The sequence below is a fragment of the Elgaria multicarinata genome, chromosome 8, assembly GCF_023053635.1.
Source record: "Elgaria multicarinata webbii isolate HBS135686 ecotype San Diego chromosome 8, rElgMul1.1.pri, whole genome shotgun sequence".
Classification (NCBI taxonomy): domain Eukaryota; kingdom Metazoa; phylum Chordata; class Lepidosauria; order Squamata; family Anguidae; genus Elgaria; species Elgaria multicarinata.
Window position 1 is genome coordinate 75681747 of NC_086178.1, and position 22623 is coordinate 75704369.

At 40.0% G+C, this 22623-nt stretch overlaps 1 protein-coding gene across 1 annotated transcript in view; it reads left to right on the forward strand.

Moving 5' to 3' along the window:
• Nucleotides 1–19314, forward strand: part of DOCK1 (dedicator of cytokinesis 1) — a 427979-nt gene extending 408665 nt beyond the window's left edge. The window contains exons 50-52 of the mRNA XM_063132809.1: nt 6765–6915; nt 9998–10143; nt 17963–19314. Coding sequence (XP_062988879.1) covers nt 6765–6915; nt 9998–10143; nt 17963–18058 — 393 coding nt within the window. The 3' untranslated portion in view covers nt 18059–19314. The remainder of the gene's footprint in view (nt 1–6764; nt 6916–9997; nt 10144–17962) is intronic.
• The last annotated feature ends 3309 nt before the right edge of the window (nt 19315–22623 follow it).

Here is a 22623-nt window from a genome sequence, read left to right on the forward strand (position 1 = left end):
CTACATAGGGCTACCATTGTATCTAGTTCAGAAACTTCAACTAGTTCAAAATATGGCAGCAAGGTTGGTCACCAGTACATCTAGGGGTGAGCATATTACCCCAACATTAAAATCACTCCACTGGCTGCCAATTAGTTTCTGGGCAAAGTACAAAGTGTTGGTCATTACCTTTAAAGCCCTAAATGGTTTGGGTCCAGGTTACCTGCGGGATCGCCTTCTCCCATATAGTACGCCCCACACACTCAGGTCCTCTGGGGTGAACTTACTTCAGTCAGCTAAAACTAGGCTGACATCAGTTTCCCAGAGGACCTTTTCTTCTGTCACCCCCAGATTGTGGAATGGCCTGCCGGAGGAGATTCGTAAAATTAACTCTCTGTGTGATTTTAAGGCAGCTTTAAAGACTAGCCTTTTCCGGCAGGCCTATCCAGATCAATGTTAAATCATGAATTTTTAAGATGTATTGATTCCTGTTCTAATGTTGTTCCCCGCCTCGATCCAAAGGGAGAGGCGGGTAAGAAATAATTTTATTATTATTATTATTATTATTATTATTATTATTATTATTATTATTATTATTGTTATATAGGCCTCTCCACCCAAGCAGAAACTAGCCATAAGTGTGCTATTGGTCAGCTAAAGATATAATGGTATAGATCTATGATAGTGGTTCACCATTTAGCTTTCTTGCAAGTGCAATTAATCACATTTAAAATTCTACCATACAGAACATACTACCATACAGAACATACTACCATACAGAACACTGTATTTCAAATAGAAATACAGTGTATTTCTATTTGAGTAATTAAAAAATGGTGGCTGCATCTTACTGCATATTCTTTACATTTATAAACAATTTATTTATTTATTTATTTATTTATTTATTACATTTCTATACCGCCCAATAGCCGGAGCTCTCTGGGCGGTTCACAAAAAACAACAACAATGGCATACACACCCATAGAAGGTATTAGTTAGGACATGCAGACTTATTTTTGCCTGTGGGTAGTTCATACATGCATGCTCATCACTTGTTGATTTGCATGTGGGAATGAGGCACCACAGCTTTCTCAGACGTTCAAGTGCAAACTCTGAAATGGGCCCATTGTGTGGCCTTAGGCAAGTCACCATTATTCAGCTTCGGTTCCTTATCTTCAGAGTGGTACAATAAACATTGTAAAGAAGCTTGCAAATTAAATGTGCTTTATAAATCATAAATAGCAGTAACAGAGTGAAATAGCAGAAATAGGGCATTATTTATGTGGTTAACCCCAGATAGCATCTAATATAGGGATACACAAGTGGCAGCCAGGGAGTCCAGTTGGCTCTTAGGGCATCCCATCAGGCCCTAAGTATGTTCTCTTATCCCAAGGGCCTCCACAATCACTAATCTCAAGAAACAATTCACTAATCTCAAGAAGTTCTGCAGTGTCTTTGAGCTGTTTCTGGGAAAATAGTATCCTTTCCTCAGCTAGCAGGCCCATCACAATCTTTGAGAGCTGTGTCAAAATGCACAACTGTTACAGGTATAGCTCTCACAATATCACTGTTAAAGGTCAACACAACCTCCCACCTGTGCCTGTGTAATCCTAGCACAAGTATGGGGCCTGCAAGGATTCAAAGAGAAGTTGAAACTAAGGCCTTAGGTTTATCCCAGGATAAGGTTTATCCCGGGATCATCCCAGGGTCATCCCTGTTTCATGTAAATGACACACAGCATATCCCGGGAGCAGGCAGGGACGACCCCAGGATAAACCTTAGGTCTAGCTAAGGCCTGACTAGTATATAAGGGCTGGGTGTTGAGAACTCTCTTGTCAACACAGCAGAAGGCTCAGGTGTGCCAAACACATTACCAAAAGTTGAATTAGCCTGATTTTGAACCAAGCTGAAATTACTTCTTTTAAACTTCAACTGTAGTATATCCCCCAAAGTATAATTGTTTGGTTTCCTGAATCCTAGGCCACAATATTGACTGATATTGTGAACAACCTTGATTAGACATGCTTGGGGGAGCAGAATATGGAGTAGGAGGCATCACAGATAAACTGCACAGGAGTTTGCATTTCAAGAGGTCCAAATAGGAGCATCCACTCCTAAATCACACTTCTAATGCGTCTGAGATAAGGGATCGCTCTGTGTTGTCCAAGGCCTTGAATATCCTTTTCACTATTCTGCCTTCTATGAATGTTTCTGTTGCTAACAGCGATGCTATGTACCCTGTTCTTTGACAAGTATCTCATCCTAAGATATAGCAACATCAAGTTGCTCTCACCCAGCTCTGCCCTCCTGGGTACTCGGTGCAGCACCAGCACAGACTCGAGGGCCGGGGAGTGGGGGTTGCCGTGGTCTATAGGAATACAATCTCCCTCTCTAGGCTTCCTGTTCAGTCGAGTGCTGATCTTGAGTGTCTGTACTGTGTGTTGGGTACTCGAGACAGATTAGGGATTCTGCTGGTGTACCGTCCACCCCGCTGCCCCACAGTCTCCCTGCCTGAGCTGACGGAGGTTGTCTCGGACCTGGTGTTGAGAACCCCCAGGATGGTGGTTCTGGGGGATCTCAACTTCCATGCCGAGGCTGCTGTCTCTGGAGCGGCTTAGGACTTCATGGCTGCCATGACAACCATGGGGCTGTCTCAACATGTCATCGGCACAACACATACAAAGGGACACACGCTTGATCTGGTTTTCTCGACTGGGCAGGAGGATGGTGATCTGGAAGTGGGGGAACTAACATCTACCCCCTTGTCATGGTCAGATCACTTCCTACTGAGGTTTAGACTCTCGGCGGCCTTTCCCCTCTGCAAGGGTGGGGGGCCTATTAAAATGGTCCGCCCCCGGAGGCTAATGGACTCCGATGGATTCCAGAGGGCTCTGGGGGATTTTCCTGCTGATATGGCCAGTGCTCCTGTCGAAGCCCAGGTCGCTCTGTGGAATGCAGAGATGACTCGGGCGGTTGACACGATCGCGCCCAAGTGTCCTCTCCCTCTGAGCAGAGCCCGGTCAGCTCCTTGGTATACACCTGAGCTGAGGGCGATGAAGCAAGAGGGGAGACGGCTAGAACGCAGGTGGAGGAAGACTCGTGCTGGGTCTGATCGAACACGGGTTAGAGCTCACTATCGAGCCTACTCTGTGGCGGTGAGGGTGGCAAAGAGGCAGTTCTTTTCCACCAGCATTGCGTCTTCTCAGTGTCGTCCGGCGGAGCTTTTCCGGGTGGTTCGCGGCCTGTTACACTCTGGGCCAGGGCAAGAGATGGTGGAACCCTCGGTAGCACGCTGTGACAAATTTGCACGGCACTTTGAAGATAAAGTCGCTCAGATTCGTCATGAATTGGACACCACACTTAATGCAGCTCCACTAGTAGAGGTGTTCAGAGCGCCGTCCGGTTCAGTTTTATTGGATGAGTTTCAGTTAGTGAGGCCCGAGGATGTGGACAAGGTGCTTGGCCAAGTCCGGTCGACCACCTGTGTGCTTGACCCTTGCCCCTCATGGCTCATTACATCAAATAAGGAGGGGATCGCCGGCTGGGTCCAGGAGGCTGTAAATGCCTCCTTGAGAGAGGGAGTGGTGCCGGCCTCTTTAAAAGAGGCGGTAATTAGACCACTCCTGAAGAAGCCTAATCTGGACCCGGAGGATGTTAACAACTACAGGCCGGTGGCTAATATCCCTTTCCTGGGCAAGGTGCTTGAGCGGGTGGTTGCAGGACAACTCCAGGCACTCTTGAATGAAACGGATTATCTAGATCCATTTCAATCGGGCTTCAGGCCTGGTTTTGGAACGGAAACTGCCTTGGTCACCCTGTGGGATGACCTCTGTCGGGAGAGAGACAGGGGGAGTGCGACCCTGTTGGTTCTCCTGGACCTCTCAGCGGCCTTCGATACCATCGACCATGGTATCCTTCTGGATAGGTTGTCTGAGCTGGGAGTTGGAGGTACTGCGTTGCAGTGGTTCCGCTCCTACATGGATGGCCGATTCCAAAAGGTGGTGCTGGGGGATTATTGCTCTGTGCCGTGGCACCTAAGCCATGGGGTTCCACAGGGCTCTATCTTATCCCCTATGCTGTTTAACATATACATGAAGCCGCTGGGGGAGGTTATCCGGAGATGTGGACTGAGGTGTCATCAATATGCGGATGATACCCAGCTCTACCTTTCCTTTTCATCAAACCCAGGTGAGGCAGTGGCTGTTCTGAACCAGTGCCTGGGCACGGTAATGGACTGGATGAGGGCTAATAAACTGAAACTCAATCCAGACAAGATGGAGGTACTGTTAGCGTGTGGTTCTTCTGTCCGGCGAGGTGATGTTTGCCCTGTCCTGGACGGGGTTGCACTCTCCCTAAAGGATCGGGTCCGTAGTTTGGGGGTGTTCTTCGATCCAGAACTGTCACTTGAGGCACAGGTGAACTCAGTGGCAAAGAGCACCTTTTATCAGCTCAGGCTGATATACCAGCTGCGCCCTTATCTGGACAGAGATAGCTTAGCTACAGTTATCCATGCTCTGATAACCTCTCGTTTGGATTACTGCAATGCGTTATACGTGGGGCTGCCTTTGAAAACGGTCCGGAAACTTCAACTGGTGCAAAACAGGGCAGCAAGGTTATTAACAGGGACTGGCCGGCGAGATCACATTACGCCAGTCCTTTTACAACTTCATTGGCTGCCAGTCCAGGTCCGGGCCCAATTCAAAGTGCTGGTATTAACATTTAAAGCCCTAAACGGTTTGGGGCCAGGTTATCTGAAGGAACGCCTCCTCCCATATGTACCTACCCGGACCTTAAGATCATCTACAGGGGGCCTTCTCCATGAACCCCTGCCAAAGGAAGTGAGGCAGGTGGCTACTAGGAGGAGGGCTTTCTCCGCTGTGGCACCCCGGTTGTGGAACGAGCTCCCCAGAGAGGTCCGCTTGGCGCCTACACTGTACTGCTTTCGTCGCCAGCTGAAGACCTTTTTATTCACTCAGTATTTTAACACTTAATTTTAACTTAAATTTAAATTTTACTGTTTTAACTCTGTATTTTAATCCTATATCAACTTTGCTGTGTGGTTTTATCCTGGTTGCGCTTTTTATACTGTATTTCGTAATTGTGTTTTAAACTGTTGGGTGTTTTACTGTGGTTTTAATTTTTGTGAACCGCCCAGAGAGCTTCGGCTATTGGGCGGTATAAAAATGTAATAAATAAATAAATAAATAAATAAGTATATATGTATTTTAAACTCAAGTAATACTCCCATGTTTAGGAGCCATTTTATGCTAGGTATTCCTCTCCTGTGCACTTCTTCTGCATTTTCTAATCTGTCACAACTGATCAATATATTATTTTATCTTATTTATGTAGATGATATTTTATAGTCCAGACATTAAAGTGATTTTTTTTCCTGTTGTGGCTTTTCCTGGAAATATTAGATACAAGATTAGATTTCTCCAGGTGGCTTTGAATTTTGTTCTGCACTGGCACCAATTTCTTTTAACCAGACAAAGGAGGCAGAGTAGGAGTCAACAGCTTTATAACTGCTCAAGGGAAAGGAGTAAGCAAAGACATTTTTTTCAGCTTTTATTTTGGTTTTTTTCCTCCAGGGAAGATGATGTTTTTGTTGTTCAGACTCAGTAGGTTGCAAATCAGTCCCTTATATTGGGTAGTTACGATTTTAAATACAATTCATTGTGTTTAGGGATCTGTTGATATCACTGTACCATAAGAGTAAGCAAGCCTGTGGTTGCAATTCACATCCCTACTGCAGTGAACGACAACAATCTCATTGACTTTAATCTCTGTCGATTGCACCTTATTTGTGCACATTTACAAAATGTTGACATGAAAGATATTCCTTAGATTGGAAAAATGTCAAGGTACAACTTGCACCAAGAAATGGATAATTACATGGCAATTTCTTGTATTTTGTCAAAAACAGGCAAACCAGCTTAAGGGGCCTACATACATGAAAGGGAAAATGTGCTGAAATAAGAAAATAATTGATGGCTTCTTCGAGGTCGTAAGAGTCCATTCTTATAGTGCTTCCTGCTCACTTGACTTTCAGTGGCAGAACACAAGATCAAATGCACCAATATTCAGTGATAGGAAAGCAATGATAATCTACTAAGAACATTCATATTGTGTATGGATCAGTACCCCTCACCAGTTACATTTGAGGAGTTTTGTGGTTCACTTGGCACAGGAAATTAGTTCAGTGTCTGTAAGAATACAGAAAACCCATCAAACACAAAAATATTGGTATTTTAAGAACAAACCTTAATATAAATGGTTTATGATGGTAACCTGACTCCATTGCTTCTGTGTGCTTCTATCAAGTATATTTTGTAGTTTAGAGAAAACACAACACTACATACAATATGTTTCTAGTAGAAAAGACCATAATTCTTACTTAAAAATCATACTGGTGTATCTTTTAATTCTTCTTAAGTTTATAACTGGATGTCACTATCATAGAAATAACCATATGTTATTTTAGTATAGAAAACTAAGAAACTCCTCCAAAAATATATTTAACAGAAATGTGTTTAGAAGAGGACAAGCCAAGGATGTCAACTTAAACAATACTGCACTGAAACAAAAAACTTTTTTCTTGTCACTGTGATGTTACATTATACCTTTAGGAATGTATTTATCACAAGGTCAACAGCTTACTAAGAAATCTTTGCTCCTTTCTATCTAGCAGTGGTGCTGCAAGAACTTAGATGTCTTGTACTATGTGGTGTAAATGTGTACATTTACTTTAAGTTGGTCTAATCCTTTTTTTTAACCCAATGTAGATCAGTCCACTGAGACCACAAAGACCAAAGAGCCAAGTTATTAATGTCATAGGAAGTGAAAAACGTTTTTCTGTTTCCCCATCACCACCTTCTCAAAACATCCCTCCACCAATAACTCCAAGGACCAAGCTTTCATTCACTCTACAGCCCAGTAAGTCTCTTTACAAAACTATGTTTCTGACACACTTCATCCAATTGAATTACAGTTGGAACTTGATATCTCTGAAGTGCTTTATGACCAGTTGGCTAATTGGCTTAAACGGAGAGTATGCCTATCAGGAACGCTTTCATCTTTTGATCTTTGCTAAGTAAAAAATTATTGGTGTACAGAATTTAAAAATAACCACAGAGTATCCAGGGCTGTGTACACAAGATAAACTTCAGTATACGCAAGGTACCCTTTGATCAATGGTTTGGAGGATCAAGACTATGGTAGGTGGTTCACATGTCCTCCCTCCCTCTTAAAAGCGGGATGGAAAGGGACAGGATGGGGGGAAGCTGACACATAGTGAAGGAAGGTGAGTGAGGGAAGTTGTCTTCAAGCCATCAATTCAGACAGGGGGTGGGCAGCTGTAATGGATGGAGCAATGAAATTGGGAGTGGGGGAAATTGCCTGGAAGTGATTAGACCTGACCATTGGAAAGAGCAATCTGCCCCTCCCCAAGGAGCTTGCTGGGTAGGGAGGGGTGAGAAGACGAGAGAAAGAATAGAAATAGAGAGCAAAGGGAAGAGCAGGGAGAGGGAGGATGGGGCAGCAGAAAGAAAGTACAAGAGAAGGGGTTGGCAAAAAGAGAGAAAAGGTGTGCCACCACCAGCCACCAGTATGTGGTCCCCAACGGATTAATCCCAATGGAATGTGCCCCTTGACAGAAAAAGTCTCCCCATCCCAGCACAGTATTTAGTGCTGTAAAAGCTCTTATTGCAGACTCTCTGATCAGCATGTGTCTTGCACATTGCAATATGAATTCTGCTTGCTGCTGCCTATCAAAATCCTTGTATCAGGTTCAGTGGGGTTTGACTTAATGGACAGTTAAAAATTACTTCACTCAAACTGTTAAAAGCATGCATTTGAAGCCCAAATTTGCTCACGAGGAGCCTCCTCCTTTGATTCACGGAAAGCTAAAGTGAAAGCTAAAGATCTAAACCATAGCAACGCAGCGCAAGTGGTCCTACTGCAAGCTCAGGTTTGCTGCATGCCCACAAATGACGCAGGTGGGCCAAGCCTCTGAACTGCTTTGGTGACTTGCAAGTTCCCTAAAATGCAAGTTTCTCAAGGGTTAGCAAAGAAGTAAAATGAAGCTTTTGTGAAACTTTTGAAGAACTGAAGGTAAAATAGGACGATGCATCTGTCAGGAAGACTAGAAAATGTTTTCTAAAAATGCCACCATTGGGGAAGTGCGATGCAATGCTATATTTCGGTTGAAGTTTCAGCTGTCTTTATCTTAACACAAAGCTGATAGAAGGTCACATAGCAGCATATGGCAACAGTGTACAAAAGACACTCTCACTATATGAACTGGCTTCTTCAAGCAGATACAGGCAGCGGTCTGGGGATAGGGCACACGTTTTTCCATATGATATGCACAAACATGCTGGTTTGCACCTTGAAGCAGGATGCCAGAATGTGATAACTGTCTTTCCATGCACTGAATTAGAATAAACCAAGACCCTACTCCAAGGGTGGGGAACCTTTTTTTGGTCTGAGAGCTACATTGCCTCAGTGGAAACTTGTCGGAGGCTGCATGCCAACACCAGGCGAGGCTTTTCCCCAGTGCAGTCAGAGGTACAAATATGACTCTTACCTTTGTTCATTATGGTAAATTGCTGTGTCTGCTGGGCGTGGCATCCACCTCTCCTTCCAGCCACCCCTATCCTCCAGTTGGGCCCAGTTTCCTGGTGTGATGGCTAAGGTTGCTTCTCTTTGGTGAGCCTTGATATGTGGCACTGACGATGCCTCCATTCTCAACTGGCTTTCTAAATTCTTGTCCACTAATCTTGCATAAAGACAGCTCTTTTCAAGAGTAAGCTTAAAAAAAGAAGAGTAAGCTTTGAGAAGGGTCTGCTCCACAAGTGTGAGATTGATCTCCCAAGCCTTACAAGTCTTTTGCTTCTCTATGGTGCAGGTTCCTGAAACATTTAGAACAACTGGAGAACCTATGACCCTCCCAATACATCCCTTTTCTTGCTCTGTTGTAGAAAACAAAAATGAGGCGGTTACTAGGCGAAATGGAATCATCTTCTTTATTACATTTCTATCCTGCCATTCCTCTGAGGAGTTCAGGGCTGTGTACATTATTCTTTTACTGGGCCATCTTAACCTCATGTAACCCTGTGAACTTGGCCCAAGGTCACACGCTGAGCTTTATGGCAGAAGTGGGGATTTGAATTGGGAGCTCTTAACATATCGAGTATTCTGTTTATAAGTTCCAAATTTTACCCTTCCCCTGCAGAATGCTGCACTTTACTTTAATTAAAGAAGTTTATAGAGTCACATTAGTAGTTTTAAAACAAAAGTCCTACAACACAACCTATTCCAAAGATACCAAGGCATAAGCTTATTATGTAGTTAATTTAGAAAAATACTGTTTTGCTTCCCCCCTCCCCATGGTTAAGTATTTCTAGCTATTCAAACAATGAATGAATGTAATTATTATAATTTTCTAATGTTTCCATAAATATATGTAGCTAATTATAGATTTCATGTGTGCATTTAATTGCCAAAATTAATGTGGAATAGTAAATTAAGTCTCATTCCATTAGATTATGGCATGTATTTTCGGATAACAAACATTTAACATTGAGGATTTTTGATAATGAGTAAGGGGAATTGGCTAAAAAAAACCTACAACAGACAATTAAGAATGAATTACAAATATTAAGCATACACATAGAAAAGGAACAATGTGACACAACTTCCTTTTTGATTAAGAATGCTTTAGGTGGGATGTAATAGGCAAAGATGATCATGGTAGTCCATACATTTAGAGATGGGGAACCCTGGTTAATCTACTGTTACACAATGACACTCACTTTTTAAATGTTCTTTCAGATATTACTTGATATGACCCTTTTATTTCTCAAACAAGAAATTAAATGCTGGAAGGGATCTGTGTTGTTTTTAATTACTCTTTAAGTGAACCTGTTTATTCATAATATTAGAATTTCAGTGATCGTTGTCAATTTGAAGATTGGTTTAAATGACCTGCTGATGGTAAATACGTGTGCATTTTCAGATCTGGAACTAAACGGCATGAATAGTTTGGAAACAACGGACATTCCTCCTCCATTGCCTCTGAAAGGCAGCATGGCAGATTATGGAAATCTCATGGAGAGCCATGAATCTCTTAGCCCTGCCACTTCCCCACCTGTACCTCAGAGAGTAAGTCTTGCTGCTCAAAGTGACTTTCTTCAGAACAAGTCTGCATAATGTGTATTGCCCTGGTTGACAATTACCATTATGGGAGGTTCGCATAAAGGAGAGGATAGATGGAGGCAGACCATTCTCCAAAGTCCAATGGCCATGGCCACTTTTTCTTCCGCTTGCTTCTGGGTTGCCTTCATTCGTTTAATCTGTTCATTCTATCAGTTTATATACTGCTTGCTATATCAAAAAATAGCTCTAAGCAGTTGTAAACTAGAAAGCCAAATGGTGTTCTTCAGGAACTTGCGTCTCCTCTTGTACTGATACAGAACAGTGTTTTTGTTAGGGCAGGAAAGGATGGGGAGACTCATTCTAAGTGACTTGTATGTGAACACAGATTAATTGGATAGTGAAAGCTATACATAAAGCGAAGCATTGTACGACAGACTAATAGAGGCTATTAAAAAGACAGAGCAGAGTCCCAGCAGCAACTTAGATTTTATGTTTTTCCAATCTTATTCCAAGGGAGGGAATAAAGTATATTTCAAGAAAGTTTAATATATGATTTTTGTTTCACAGGCGTTCACTTGCCAATTTCCTTAAGGCAGGCAATTTTGCCACTCTGCATAATGGATTGCTAAAGTATTCGAGCAAATATGTTGCTGCTGGTGATTAGAAGCTAGTACCTAAATTCTTAGATTTCTGTCATATCATCCCACAAAGTATTTGGGTTGTAACTGCGGCCTATTGTATCAGAATTGTATTTTGGCCATTATTATTATTATTATTATTATTATTATTATTATTATTAATTGCATTTTTATATCGCCCAATAGCCGAAGCTCCCTGGGTGGTTCACAAAAACTAAAATCATTCAAAGTATAAAACACAGTATAAAAACATGAGGTAAAATACACATTAAAAACTGATTAAAACATACCATACATGATTAAAACATCCTGAAAACATTCTAAAATGTCACTGGATAGGCCTGCCAGAATAGATCAGTCTTTATTGCTTTTTTAAATTCTAAAAGCCTGTCAAGTTGACGAATCTCCTCCGGCAGGCCATTCCACAGTCTGGGAGCAGCAGAAGAAAAGGTCCTCTGGGTAACAGTTTGAATCTATTGGGGCGGGGACCATTTTATTATTATGATTTATGATGAGGGTGGCCATAAGACATAACTTGGAGGCTTGCACCCTTCCAATGGAGAGTGGGAGGAAAGGCAGATCAATCTTTGCCTCCACACTCCTCCTGCTCTGCATTTCAGCTAGATGGGCTCCCCCCCCCCCCATCTAGCTGAGGCACTGGGGAGGCCAGAGGATTCTTCGTAAGCCAAACTCCCCAGTCCCCTTCCGTCCACACCCATGGAAACACCCTCATGACCTTCCCTCTGAGATCGCTTTTGTGAGCTTGGAGAGGCAGCGGGTTCTCCCCACTGACTCCGACCTCGGATCCAATCTGAACTCTCTGGGGACCATAGAATTGCTCTCTTACTTACAATTGTTATTATTCTAAGTGTTGTCATTTTGGAACAGTTATTATGATACATGCAGAGGCCCACTCACCTCATCCATAATGTTGCATTGAAATGTTTCTTTGGTGAAAAGCTTTCTTAATAATGTAACTGAACATAAACTAGGATCTTCCCCAAAGTTTTTTTCTGCTCTTTCAGAGGCTTGCACACATCGCTGCATACAAAATCAGCTGCATACTTCGCATTCAAAATCAAGAACAGAAGCTCAAAGAAAATAGACAATGGAGCACTTAAATGTATAACATTGGCTCTAATGCTTACTTAGTACCCATGTAATGGCTTGATTTCCATTAATCCAAAAGTAGATACAAAGCTGGACGATGAATGTAGCTTGAGATCAAGCAATGCATAATAAGAGATTGAATGCAGTCAGGAATAGTGCGTGATCGCTTTCTTCCAGTTCTAATGCTGCATTGAACCAGTGTGTCAGAGAAATCTGGTCACAGCAAACATTAGTGGAGAATGAATAGATGCATCTGAGTACAACACATTGAAAAAGCTTTTCACATGTACCTCTTAACTACCCATGAATACCATTTCATTTCCAGATTCAAGGGAAATACTATTGACAACCCAGTACACTATCTAGAATCCAAGATACTTCATTTCACTGCAGTGCTTCTTTATTTGTTTGCATCTTCGACTGCTTTTCACCTCTCATCGGACAGTGAAACCACTTTGATTTATTACAGATAAAGAGAAAGCAGGATGTGATGATGATTCAGTGTATGATTAAAGAGCCCTTGAATATTCTTAGGAAATTGAGTGATGCCATCTTATTAGATCATGTATACCAACCTTCCCCAATCTGGAGCCTTCTAGATGTGTTGAATTACAATACCCATAATGTTGTACCACCCTGGCCAGTGTGGTGTAGTGATTAGAGTGTTGGATCCCCAAATGACAGGTCTCCAGGAGCCTGATAATTTGGTCAATAGACCTGCAGTAAGAAGACAGATAATTCCTAGCAAGTTGACTTTAAGACTACAGAATGACGAGGGAAATGAATGGTGCGGTGTCGAATCCTGCTCCCTATTTTCAGGAACTCTTTTTCTCCCTGCAAAAGAGGCATTGTTTTTTCTGCCTCTTTCGCTGAGAGGCGAAGAATTTTTCTCCTTGGGGAGGGGGGACAGGATTTCAATATAACTTTTAAAAGTGTAACCAGTTGTTTTTATCATTATTTTTTTATAAAACCACCCCCAGCACTTGCAAGATCCCTATTGGACACCATGTGACCTGGGCTCCTGCAAGTGCCAGCGGTGTTTTTTTAAAATAAATAAATAGAAGAACCCTCAAAACTTCCTACACTTAAAAAGCTATGTAGAAACCTTTTTCCCCTCCCCAAGGAGAATTCTCTCATCTCCCAGCCTATTTAGCCAGAGTTTTTGTTCCCCTCTCCACGTTCTACTAAATGCCGAAAATGGAATAATCGAAATTTTCAGCACAGCACTAGTAATAAATTTCTGTAGATGAGTCCTACAGTGCTGTCCTATATATGCCTATTCAAACATAAGCCTCCCAGGTAAGTTTATATAAGGTTGTAGCCTAACTGTCTGAAGTATAATTAGGTTTATTGTACTACAATGAATTACTTTTATGAGTCTTTATATCAGGCAGCTTTTATATATCAACACTTTGGGAACTCTTCCTCCAATTCAAAGGTGTAATTGAAAGATTTTTTATGATTTAGATTGAATGTTAGTTTTTGCACTTTAAATTATTTGGAAACGTGATGTCACCCCTATGAAGAAATGGCATTGGGCCTGGATCTCAAGGCTATGGACAATCTTTTTAAAAATATACTCAGTATCACCTAGTTTAGGAGTTACATTCTTCCCTTGGTATTGGGGGAGATGGTAAGGTAGGAGGGGTACATATCAAAAATTCACGACTAGAGGTTCTGAGAAGAGCGTACTTTCTGAATAGACCCAGTGGCATATCTTCATAGAGTTTAGTCGACATGTTGTCTGCAGAGGAATATCTGGGAAATGGAATGGAGTACAGAACAAAATAAAACTTTAGCATGAAATGAAGAATGCAAATAAATGAATAGAGAATTTAAATCGAAAGCTTTGCACCTGGTTCTTAAACATTGCCCTGGTCCAAATGTTTACAACATTGGTCCAAATGTTTACAAGATCTATAGCGCCATGAGTTTCCGGTGATAGTATCATATAAGACTTTTAAAAATCTACTGCAGTGTTATACAGTGTAAGCAATATACATTCAAGATATTGTAATTTATAGAATGGGAGAGTCAGCTCTACATTAGGACTGGAAAGGCAATTATAAAGTAAAATTATTATTATTATTATTATTATTATTATTATTATTATTATTTATTTATTTATATAGCACCATCAATGTACATGGTGCTGTACAGATTACACAGTAAATAGCAAGACCCTGCCGCATAGGCTTACAATCTAATAAAGTTGTAGTAAACAATAAGGAGGGAAAGAGAATGCAAACAGGCACAGGGAAGTGTAAACAGGCACTGGGTAGGATGAAGCTAAACAGTATAGGAGCTGCATATCCATGTGTGCCACATGAGGACCTAATAAATGTTATAGCTAGCTATAGGAAGTCAAGTAACTCTGAATATATATTTTTATGTAAAGTGAACTCTCTTAAATACCCATAGTATTTTTCAGTGTAGGACTCAGATTTTATTTTAAGTTTTTATTCTGAGGAGAGAAATCCTTACTGTCTTTATATTTGACATTTTTCCTTGACTATACATTGTGCTGTATTTCTTCAAGTCTATGAAGAGAAGCACAATTGCTTCTTTTAATACAGAATGAAACCAAACAAATGAGAGCAATTTGGTATTTGAAATGGAAGGGACAGATTGCTCGTATGGTGCAGATGTGCCTTTTACATAAGGTTCGCATTTCCCCTGAGGTACACGTGACTGAGAGAAATCTGCCTAGAATTGGGTTTAATTTGAACTGGCAGGCTCTATCATTACTTCAGAGAAAAAGCAATCTCCTAAAATCTGAAATGCACCCTAGATACGACTGAAAGATAAACACAGACATTTAATTAATGTAAAGGTAAAGGGAATATGGGTTTTTATTTCGGCTGCATTGGAAGTGGTAATATTATGGGTGCAAGTGATTTGGTTCTTGAGAGTCTAAATAGTCCTTTTGCTAATTTAATTTTAAAAGAATGGAAAGAAACCAGAGTGTCATCCGTACAGCAACTTGCTTAGAAAATGAAAAAAAAAAAAATACAAGAGTGCTGATAGTAGCAGTCCGACCACTCACCACTTCAGAGTCTAATCCCCAAAGTGTGTCATTTTTCAGTTCCAATTCGAGGGATGTCAACAAGCAAGGTAATAAGTGTACAGCTACTTGTGTTATGTATTACAAATATGCTGAACTCATTTAATGTTGCTATTAGGATACAAGATCTCATTTCAAAGATGTATATTTGTACTCACCTATTTCAAAACAACAATAACCCGGTTTGCACATTACAGCAATTGCTTAGCAGAGCACTGCCTCTTGCGAGGTTGTTGCTTCCACTTTCGCTTAACAATCCAGGGGGGGTATCATGGGCAATTGTTGGGTTAACTCTGGGTTGTTTAACCCTAAACAACCAAGTGTTTCAGGTTTGGCTATCACAATAAGATCACAATTGTTGATTGAAAGTGGAAATGACAAGTGAGAGTGGGGAGAGCTACTGCTCAGCCATGGCAATTTATTTATTTATTTATTTATTTATTACATTTTTATACCGCCCAATAGCCGAAGCTCTCTGGGCGGTTCACAAAAATTAAAACCATCATAAAACAACCAACAAGTTAAAAACACAATTCCTAGGTTAAATAACCCAAGAGTTTCTATTACATGTGACCCGGATCAATATGAATATTATAGAAATAAACAATATCCACATTTAGAGGACTTGTTCAAATATGTTAACATGGTATGACGCATGTGCAGTTTTATGTCAAAATTTTGACCTGACCTCCCTTCGTGAGCCAAACCCTTGTATTTATTTATTTATCCTGCCTTTTCTCAGGGGAGCCCACGATCCTGCTCTTTTCCATTTTATCCTCACAACCCTGTGAGTTAAGTTAAGCTGAAAGTCAGTGACTGGCCCAAAGTTAACCACTGAGCTTCATAGCCGAGTGAAGACTAGAATCTGGGACTCCTGAGTCCCAGTACAACACTATATACACGAGCTTTCCATAATATACCTCCCCACACAGAGAGACATCTTCCTCAGCCCTGTTCATAGATTGAAGTAAACTTCACTTGTGAATTTCTATTATTGTACTGTTTGCCAGAATGTCATCATAAAACAACTGTGACCATTTGAATTGATCTTTCAAATGTCTATGGTGCTTTTTTGATTGGGTCTTTTATGACGCTGTTTAAAAACCTTGAGCAGTAACAAGCACCAGTTCAGATTTGGATTTGGAGTGCAGAGACTAATATGGGAGGACCTACAGAAACTCAGAACTGCAGGAGGTCTTATATGTTCACCCCATGTTGCTTATTTTACATTAGCTTCTAGTCCCAAAATGTGGAATAATCCCTACACTAAAACAATTTCTGTTGGAATAAAAGGTAGCATTGGAGAAAGATTCTATGCTTTTCATTCCCCTTTCTATTTATTATTAATTAATTAATTAATTAACTGCATTTTTATACTTGCCCAATAGCCGAAGCTCCCTGGGAGGTTCACAAAAATTAAAACCATTCAAAGTATAAAACAAACGCTATAAAAACATAATATAAAATAAATATAAAAACACAATCGGGATAAAATCAGCAGCAGTTTAGAAATACAAATCTAAAATAGCAAAGTTAAAATTGAATTTATAGACTGCTAAAATGCTGGGAGATTAAAATTTCTAGTGTTTCACTCAATAAACTGATCGACCTCTAAATGTGTGTCACCATTGTATACATGGAGTATCCCCTGTTCTAATAATTCCCCTCCCAAGTACACATCTGTTCCATAGAATGGAATGAAGGTGTTGATCCCAGTGAATGTTTCTAAACAGTCCCGTAAATTATTGTGTCCTGAGTTGAGACTTGAAAAGACATAATCAAAATTAATAGTGCAACCCAATATATGCTTGCTCAGAAGCAAGCCCCACTGTACTCAATGGGACTCACTCCCAGGTAAGTAAGTATCGGATTGTAGCCTACTGTAATAAAAGTAGGTACAGTAACATATTTTTTTACAGCTATCTCAAATGTTTTGTACCATCTCTATGGCAGCAGTGAGGAAACCTGGCAAATATTCTATGTGTGTACTGTAATCACTGAAGCTGTGTAGCAGGGCTAACATTTTTATAACTGTCTGTTTAGAAGCAGGTCGGCTAGGGAATCTGACAAAACGTATTGAATGGATTTACCTTGTGAAAAGGGGTGAAAAAGAAAACATCAAAAATAGGAGGGGAGTGAAGTGGTAGAGGGGATATTAAGATGTTGGGCAGTAAAACAGAAAGGAAGAGTTTATGTTCACTTGATGGGGTAAGATTGCATGAAAGATGATAACTCTGCTGGATATAACACTGCAGAATCACTTAGTGTTATAGCAGAGAAGTAACACTGGTTGCATTCTTAATGAAGTTGCTGAAAATCACCCTGATAGTTACATGCAGGCAATTCTGCAATAGCCTCGCATTATCCGTACAGTACGGATTTTTGTCATTGGCAAATCTCTATGGGAGTAAACAATTTACTGTATGTATGAACTGAGATCCTGCCTGTCATTAATTTGATTAAGCAAATTTGGGGGCTCCTGTCGTTTCCTAGAACTCAAAACATAAAGTTCTTCAAACAGATAAATATTTTAGCATGAAGTATTATATTTTAATGAATTTATAGTGGCAAATAAATGGCTGCTCATAAGATAATTAATTTGCCCTTTTTGTATGGCAAGACCTTTCTAAAAGAGCAGGATTGGGAGCCCGTTATAAAAGAAGGGATGAGAATGTATTCCGGCATGTCTCTCACTTCGATAGTGCTTAGGGCTAAGATAGTTAATAAAGACCAATAAAGTCAGACGAATGCCTGCTTATATAAGAGAGTGTTTGGAAACAGAGTTAGTTAATAAACCCTGCGAAACTAGTTAATGTTAGTATTAGACTCTAGACTTTAGCAAACAGCCAGCAGCAAACTGCTGTTCATAAGACCCAAGTTGAAGTGGAATTAAATCAGTGCACTTCTTTATCCTGAATGTCACAGCACTGTTATAGGAAATTACATCTGAATCAATCAATGGCTATATCATCGGATGCTCAGTAAGATATTTTGTTCAAAATTTGTCTTCTAGCACCTGCCACCTCCATTGCCAAGCAAAACACCGCCTCCACCTCCACCAAAGACTACTCGGAAGCAAACCTCCGTGGATTCTGGGATTGTCCAATGAACAAGAAAGAATACATCCAAAGACAAAGATGTAAAATGTATTTTTCTTAAAAGACGTACACAGTGTCAGCGTTCACACAATTGCCATGGCTGTCATGGCTTAAGAGTCAAAGTGCCTCTAGGCACCATCCTGAATATTCAAGCCATGGCATGTTTTAGGGTTATGCGAGGGTTGTTTAACCCTCATATAACCCATGGTCTCCAGGTTCGAATGACGTGACAAGCCGTGGCTTGAATCTTCAAACTGGCCAGTTGCTTGTGGCTTAAATAACCCTGTTTGATCGTGCGAACCAGCCCAGTATTTTATATTACCTAAAATCAGCAGTGTGTAACATTTAGTGCAACGGTTCTCATTTTCAGAAAAATATTGATATCTCTAAATAAGGTTACTCGATCTTGGATCCCAACTGTGTTAGCAGAGATGTGTTATTACGTGGTGTGTTGTTATTCCAGCAATTTTTGTTAAAAATGTTCCAGTTGGCTTCTAGAAGTTTAATCTCAATATTACAGTGCAGAAGTTGAACTGAGACTGAGAAGAGAGACCACTCCTTCATCACATTGGGACACACAAAACCTTAGGAAAACAATTGGCCTAATGCCAGCAGTATTGTTTAGTATCATAGCTCTGTAATCTTTGGCATCATTACATTAGGAAAACAAGAGTATTCATGAAGAATATATATATAATTGCTCTGGACTCCCACTGATGTTGGTCTTCCATGCGATGTGTCTCTGTGTTTTTTAAGTTCCATTATCTGAACAAGGACCAACCATTGGCTGAGCCTGCTTTTGCTTGTATTTTAGTGTAGATTATGTTTTAGGCCCTGGGCAAGCATTAATTTATGGGAAATAATGTCATGTATGCAAATACAAACGTCTTGATCATCCTAAAAATATATAGGAAGGGGGAAACTTTTTGGGAACAAAAAAATAAAACTTAACATTTGTTTTGGTTTACAACTGTGTCATTATGTACAGACATTTTGTATATATAGTGGGTTTTACAATGTGTTTAGTTTCACTGAACCTGCTTTTAAAGTAATAATGGTATAATGTATTTTCAAATGCATTACAGCATTTTAAATGTTTGTGACTGCTGGAAATGTATAAATGGCTAACTGTTATTCCCGTAATTGAACTCTGAAAAGGAACAAAACTAGAAAAGAAACTAACTTTTTAAAACTGTCACTGTACTTTTTTATCATCGGCAAACTTTATAATCTTAACAATTGTTTTAATACTTCACGGCCTCCAGAAATAAAGAATTATTTTAAAATATTTCTTTTTTTCTAAGAAAATAAGAGTATGTGTTATTTTAAAACATATTTTAGTTATGGTTATCATCTGTAAAGTACTCTGGGCTCTCATTAACCACACAAATACCAATTTTGTAATTGTAAAGGAATAATAATAATAATAATAATAATAATAATAATAATTATTATTTAATTCTTACCCACCTCAATCCAGAGAGAGGCAGGTAAGAAATTATTATTATTATTATTATTATTATTATTATTATTATTATTATTATTATTATTATTTTATTTATTACATTTTTATACTGCCTAATAGCCGAAGCTGTCTGGGTGGTTCACAAAAATTAAAACCATGAAGAGCATAAAAACAACCAACAATTTAAAAACACAAATACAAAATACAATATAAAAAGCATTAATAATAATAATAATAATAATAATAATAATAATGTCTTCACTACTGTTTCATGACCTAAAAGGAATATTTTCAGGATTAAGGATGGAATAAATGCTGTCTGAGAAGAGACTGAGTTGTAGGGCTGCAGAGAAGAAGCACTATCTTTTTAATAGGCCAGGTCTGCACCATGCAGGATATAACACTTTGAAAGCAGTTTGAAAATGGTATATCGAATGTGTCCTGGGCCCCAACAGTTGCCAATACCATTATAAACCACTATAAAGCAGTAGTGTAGATCCTGCCATATTCTTACTTTTAAGAAATTTTCTTTTAGAGACCTCCTGGTGGGAACAGTACAGTGTCACACAATGAGCTAAAGGGATGGGCTATCTTGAGGGTGTAGTTCCTTTGTCAAAGATGGGAAGAGCATACCAATGCCTGCAACTAGGTTCTGCTTGCTGATATACATTTTGTCCATAGCCTCACAGAGTTGAAGGGAACTGGGCTGTTGCTTTGAGAAACTGGCCCAATGGGGACTGGAAAAACATCAAAGGCATTTGGGAATCTGCAGAGGATTCTAGGCCAAAAGCCTATCTAGTTCAGCATCCTGTTTATTTAGTATTTGTTTATTTGAGGCATTTATATATCACTGAATATAATCTCTCAAACAGTTAACAATATTAAAACACAATATTATAAACATCACATCAAAACAACATTAAAACATAGCATTAAAACACTTCCAGTTACAATAAAAAGGGAGCTATTGGTGTGGCATAATTAATTTACTTACCATGCAGGGAGAGTCTGGGGGAACAAGACTGTTTTCAGGAGGCATTTAAAAGATGCCACATTTTCGGCCTCCTAAGCTACACAAGGAGGGTTTTCCAGATGGTGGGTGCCACTACAGAGAAGGCCCCCATCTGGCTACTTCATGGCGACATTCCATTTGTTTTGGAATGGCCAACAGGACCTCCTCTGCTGATCATAAAGGTCTCCTGGGTATGTATAAGGGAAGGCAGTCCGCTAGGTATCCTGGTCCCAAATTGTTTAGGGGTTTCTATGACAGTAACATAACCTTGTACGTGGCTCAGTAGCTAATAGGCAGCCCACAGTGGCAAACCAAATGCCTTTGGGAAACTCTCAAGCAAGACATGAGGGCAATAGCCATCTTCTGTTGTTCTTCCTCAGCAACCTGTATTCAAAGCCATGCAGCCTCTGATCCAGAAGGTAGCAGATATGCCATCATGATCATTTGTCTAATTTCCCTTTAAAGCCTTATAGGTTAGTGGCCAATCCATCATTACATCCCATGGAAGCAAATGCTGATACTGGAATATTACCTTGATGTCCTGTTTGTAAATTTCCCAGATACACATGGTTGGCTGCTGCTGGAAGCTGAACGCAGTCTTGCTAAAGTCCATCATTCCTTGGTCCAAAAAGACCCCTTGGCAAATTGCGACACTCACTTTGAATATGAGTCAATCACTACAACCTCAAATTCATCTTGATTCCAGGAGTGTTCCTGATACTAGGTAGCGGAAAAGAGATAGGGAGTATTTAGTCCCTCTTCTTTTTGGAAGAGCAACAACATCCTCCGTCGATGGAGCAGTCACAAGCAAATCTACTACTCTTGGTGGAGGGAGAGTTCCTGAGAGTTTCCCAATAAGTGCTGCCCCCAATCCAAACTGCACTGGGAAAGTTGGCCCACCACTACCGTTGAACTGTTCTGGCTAGGTAATTCTTAGATTCGTCGTTTTTACTGAAGGAAGAACTTTTCAGTTCTTTTCCAGTCTTAGATATTCTGCGGGGAAAAGTTAATTCTAGAGAACCTCTTGGTATTCTTCTCTCATTGATTGTACTAATATACAATCCAACCCTATTTGTATAGAATTTGAAAAGCAAAGTATTTTTCACTCCCTACTTGGATTCTACCAGGCTATAAATTATGCCGCATACAGGAGATACACAAAAGAGAGTTCTTGCTACAAAACGTATGAAAAAGACACAGCATACTGAAGGTGTTCTCCCTCTGCACATGTCTTCAACTTTCAGCATTAATACACTGCTTTTTATCTGCAAGGTCCAGTTGCCCTGACATTTCAATTTTCTTTCATACCAATTATAATATATATGATTTGAACTAAATTTTGGACTTACAATTGCCATTGCTCTGGTGATACCAGAGAATGTGGCTTTGGGGATAAATAGCCTTTTCATAAATGGTAGCTACAATAATAGAGTAGCTATTCTACTTGAGATAGCATTGATGGTGGATTTTAACATTTTCCCAGTTTTGCAAAAGGTTTGATGGAAGGAAAACCTCAATAGGCAGACTCAAATAATTATGGTAATTGAGGTTTGCTCATGAAGAAGGGAAATAATTTTTAACTGAAATAACTTTTTTTATTAATTCCTGCATGGAATAGATTTTTCCCCTTTGTACGCATGTCCTACAATGCTCAGCATATGAAACAGGTGGATAATATGGATTTAGACTGACACGGCAGAACAAGCCTTCATAGAGCCATGGTGGTACATGCAATAAGATTGCCATTAAGGGTTGTTGGGTTTTTTTTGGGGGGGGGAATACTTTTAATGAAGCTGAAGGATAATATTTGTCTTCAATACATTGTTTTTAACGTAGATTAAAATAGAGTACAGGCCCAGCATACATTTGGGTTTGTTAGATAGTGCCAACCATTTTCCAAAATGGCTGCTCAGGCGATGGGTTTCAAGTAATTTGTTATAGAAATTGCCAAGTAGAAGTGGGATACCATGGATAGATGCACTAAGCGGAATGGCAGGTGTTGTGACTAGATTCCCAACTTCAAAGCCTTAAACGGCTTCTTCTTAGGGTGCCTTCTCCTATCGGAGGTTAGCTGTCATTACAGCTATTTTTGTTTTTGA